Raw genomic sequence first — 4716 nt, 5'->3', positions numbered from 1 at the left:
GTTTCGGTTTCCTTTTGCCGCTCCCGCTCTTGTTCTAACTGTTCCAGGCGGCTGTGGATTAACCCCATGAGTTCGGTTGCGTGGGATGGTCCTCCTTTCTCTGACTCGCGCCCTTCTGAGGAGTTTACCTTCGGGTTTTTTACCCCGGAGGTGCCTTCTCTATGCTGATTATCCACTTCCTGGTGGAGGGCGAGGTCCACATCGTTATTGCCTGTGTCCAGATTCTCTTGCTCAGAGTCTGTCTCCACATGGCCTTCTTCGTGGGATCTGTCCGCCATCGATGGATGATCTCTCGGGTCCCCGACAACGGCGCCAATGTTACGGTGGGTAACCGGAGATTAACAGAATAGATGACGTTGGTTGGCCCAATCGCCCGCGGATGGTAGTCTCCGAGCTGGTTCGCACGCTGGAGCCTCCTTCCGACTTGTGTGCGTGAGTGAATAGGGGGTGGTACCTGCAAAGACACTCCGATGCCTAAGTTAGCAAGGGCGTTAGCAGGTCTAGAGAGTATTGGGCTTTTAGATACCTGAGGGGTGTCAGTGTATTTATAGTGGTGAGCCAGTAACCACCGTTGGAGTAGTGCCGTATCTTTTGGGTGTTAACCGTCCCTCTATCTTAGGGAAGTTAAGATATGGCTTGATGAAGTGGTTAGAGAGATTTTAAGGGCAGTTACTAATTCAAATGAGTGTTTATCCGCCAACTAACCTCATGTCCGACTTCTTTGAAATGAGTCGTAGTCAACACCGACTTCTTATATGAAGGTTGGTGCTTAGCTAGGCTTAATTTTTCGGATTAAGCCTTTCTATTTAGACCTGGGCCTTTACCATTGGGCCAGGGTATGAACAGAAAGTATATTGTATATATAAACATATTGTATATATACTAAATTCGGATTGAATTTTAATAAAATATCTAAATCTTCAAAACCAGTTTCACATATCTGAATCACCCGTCTCTGGTGGTTGAGAACGTATTATGTATACTATTATTTTCAAGAGAAAATATATTTAAATAAAAAACGGTGCTCTTTCTGTCCGAGAAGCTGCATATATATTACACGTGTAACAGGAAAATACATAACAAGGCAACTCATATTGCAGTGATCACTATCCCAATTCCCAACCATAACACATAATAGATTTCCTTAAAGGCAGCAGCATCGAAGCTACAATGCACAATGCGAGGTAGTAGTATTCACTATTAACATTAACTAAGGGAACGAAGCCCGAATAAGAAAATGTAGATTCCTGAATTCTCACTTTACATCGAAACGCATCTACCAAACAGATACAAACTATAACTAGCTAGCAGGAAAATGGATCACAACTTGACTTCCACCATAATGAAAACATATTAGCCAAAATATTTGAAGCACCATCATCACACCAAGGAACTCATTTAAAAGAAAATGACCTATACCTTGCACATCAATTCTCGACTAAACAAACTTTTCGGTGCAAGAAGCCTAAGAACAAAGACAGGTTGCAAGATTTAAGTAGTAATCTCAAGGAAGCAGGTTTACCTCCTCTTTGGCTTACCCTCCTCCTCAGTCCCCACAGACCCACACTGCTGATACCAACAAAGACAGAAAAACCAACCAAAAAAAAAGGATTAAAAAAAAAGAGAAGAGAAAAAACCCTTCGTAAACTAAAACCATCACGCACTACTAATTTCTCCAAAAGACTAGAATGCTTTTCTTTAATCCTAGCCCCTGGCCAACAATACATCCAAATTACAGGAAGAGGATTCGGATGATGAACCCTCAGTTGTTGTTCTGAAAGTTCTATTGCTGTGAACTCCATCTTCGTGCCTGAACGGATGGTCATGATAACTAATCTGATGCAAATGAAGCAACGCAATCATGCTAACAGCAACCAAAGCAGCATTGCCCACTATTCCACCCATATGATCCAATCCAAAAGATTTCTTCACAAAATTAAAACTTGAGACAAAAACATTGTAAAAGAAATTAGAATTCTTCCGTTTCTCAGTCACAAAGTTCTCAGAACAGTTTGGTTGTCCACAAAGAATTTTAGGTGAAACAAAACGACCTGCATCATGTACATCTCCAACAAAAGCTTGAGCTTCTTCGATAACTTCATATTTTTTACCATGATGTTCTGCCAGTCTCATTGCAAGAACAATTCTACTCTGTTCTAATCGGGCAATTGCTGCATCTCTTTCAACACGCTGCTGCGTTTGAATGGTCTAAAACATTCAGATTGAAATTCAGGTTAAGAACAAATCGAGCAAAATTTAGCCAAATCAAAGGGTGATAGTAATAACCATGAGCTAACATTTAACTGATTAGTAAAAGCATTCTTATTTTTCAGTAGAAACTAAAGGAGAGATGGCATATATTGATTATTATGTATTTACATCTTTGTTAACAGTTAAGTTCATTCAGAAAAGACAAACAATAAATGAACTAAACACACTTAAGAGGACCAGAAAAGGAACCACTGAACCAATCACAGGCTTATAGGCAATCAAATTTGTTATCTGTGGAGCGCTGGACAGAACAAGCAAGATATTCACCCAGGTTCATTATTTGTGTTAGTAACAGGATCATAATAATAACTATATTCAAAGAATGTGGGTGGCTATTTGTGGTTTATGTTGAAAGCAAGACTCCAAATTGCCTTAACAATCCATCCAAGATCACAAACATAGTTGAATCACCACAAAGTTATTCAGCAACTATTTTACATAACAATTTTCATTTTCTTTTTCCAACCACAACTCAATATATTGTGGAGAAGATGAGGATTCACCATGCACCATACATGATAAATAAAACATAGAAACACTCGTGTTATCTAATTTTCTATTTGCAGAGTTATTTGACACCTATTATTTTAACAGTTTTACCAAATGAAAAATAAATAAATAAATTAATTGTGAGCAAAAGAGAGGAATTCACACCATATAATTGTACTCCATTTCCCAACATTTGGGCAGTGGAGAAGTAAAGTTCTTAGAAGCAGAAAAAAAAATAGGGCATAAAATATAAAATGGTCGAAAGAAAGATTGATAATAAACATTAACAGGAACAAGACAGGAAATTGAAAGAAGCAAATAACAGTTGCCAGTGGCACTAACTTGAGTCACTAGTGGAGTTAACAGAAAACTTATGGCCTGGTTGTTTTACATTGGTAAATGGAAAAGAGAAAATTATTTTCGCCAGATACTTCCTCTGGATGTACTACTTTCATTTACACCTCTCGAGTCTCGAAGGTTACACTGAATGGGCACTTAATCCAGTGCAAGGTCCACAGTTGGCCATCTTGAAAGTTGGCTTCTAGAGTGGATATTGACACACTCAAATTGACAAACAAAATCTTATGAAATTGAAAGTGGTATTATCAAAAAGAGAGTGACAATGTCCACTTCCACCAAAAAGACAACACATAAACAATACCGCTGAAATACATCAATGCAAGTGTTCACTTTTGACATTTTTCAATAACTTAAATGAGTCTTATAAATAAAATTCAATTACACGCTTCTATCTTCCTTCGGTTTCCATGGGTGGTTAAGCTTGGAGTCAGTTCATTTGTTCTATTGTCCAGTACACAACCAAAATGTTTCAATATACATTTATACACCCAGCATATTCAAACATAGTCAGCATCATATTTCAAAAATTATATAGTATGACATACTCAAGTTGTGGTGCCACGATATTTCAAATTCACCTCACAGCATTAGTATATCACTTCAAGTGTTCCAATAATCCTACACACATTTGCACTTATCTCCTAAATAATCACGAGTTGTTCGGTGCATCACGTGTTCTCTATAATTGGAGAATACTAAACCTAAATCTTTAAAGTCAGCAAAGTATTGTTCATAGAAAATCGTGGCCATGTCTACATGTTATTTCACTAAATGTGTAGAACCGAGGAGGCAATAACCTAGGCTCCATTTGATTGGTGTCTCAGAAACACAAATACACAGACACAGAAGAACACAAATATATTTGGTCGCAATGCAACAGAGATAGACGCACACGATAAGAATGGAATACACTATCTCAGTGGAATTTCAGTGTCCATGACTCAGTGTCCTATCACCTTGTCCCTCTTTCCAAATGCATTGTAAGGTAATTGAGACAAAATTCCAAGAGAAACTGTGGTTTAGCTTCCAATTTGTCATAAGTTATTCTAGCCTAATTAGGAGTGAACCAGAACCCTAGAAGTGCAGCAAAACACAACCACGAAAGAACATGACCGCATTGTAACACATTAATTCATGTCAAATTTTGCCGAATCACGAAAAACAAAACGAAATTGCTCAAAGAAGAAATTAAAATAAAAATATACAAAAATAAAAGGAAGGCAAAGAGAAAAGCGAACTCACATGAAGGAACTCGAGTTGGTCTTCGAGGTTCTCGAGCGCAGTCCTTATAGCGTTAAGGCTCTTGGCTTCGTGAAGGGCGGAATCATCGTCTTCGGGACGGAAGTCCTTGACGAAGACGAAGCCGACGCGGTCTTCGGCCGTGGCGGAATCATCGGCAGCGGCGGCGGAGGCGGAGAGGTTACAGGTGCGAATGTTGTGAGAGTTCTTAAGGGATTTGACGGAGCTAAGAAAGTGAGACCTGGAAATGGAGTGAATAGCGTCGCTGAGCTTGTCGTGAAGGTCCCAGATTTTCTCTAGAATCGCTTCGATTTCCTCGATCTCCATGTTCCATTTCATTTCATCGGTCGAGCCACA

At 39.1% G+C, this 4716-nt stretch overlaps 1 protein-coding gene across 1 annotated transcript; it reads right to left on the bottom strand.

Moving 5' to 3' along the window:
• Positions 1 to 1006: 1006 nt before the first annotated feature.
• On the bottom strand, positions 1007 to 4710 carry LOC107495072 (plastid division protein PDV1). The gene is made up of 2 exons (XM_016116142.3): positions 4363 to 4710; positions 1007 to 2208 (listed from the first exon to the last, which is right to left on the bottom strand). The coding sequence occupies exons 1-2, from the start codon at positions 4696 to 4698 to the stop codon at positions 1705 to 1707; spliced, it is 840 nt and encodes a 279-aa protein (XP_015971628.1). The 5' UTR covers positions 4699 to 4710; the 3' UTR covers positions 1007 to 1704.
• Between the last annotated feature and the right edge of the window lie 6 nt (positions 4711 to 4716).

Source organism: Arachis duranensis, chromosome 6 (assembly GCF_000817695.3).
Source record: "Arachis duranensis cultivar V14167 chromosome 6, aradu.V14167.gnm2.J7QH, whole genome shotgun sequence".
NCBI classification, from domain to species: domain Eukaryota; kingdom Viridiplantae; phylum Streptophyta; class Magnoliopsida; order Fabales; family Fabaceae; genus Arachis; species Arachis duranensis.
Note: the sequence above shows the minus strand (reverse complement) of the source record. Positions and strands in the feature narration are given on the sequence as shown.

What these genes read in the sequence shown, in the direction of transcription:
- LOC107495072 (XM_016116142.3), bottom strand. Translation starts at nt 4,698, where the DNA reads ATGAAATGGAACATGGAGATCGAGGAAATCGAAGCGATTCTAGAGAAA. An exon ending in ACCAACTCGAGTTCCTTCAT is followed by an intron (nt 2,209 to 4,362) that starts GTGAGTTCGCTT and finishes TGAATGTTTTAG; the next exon opens with ACCATTCAAACGCAGCAGCG.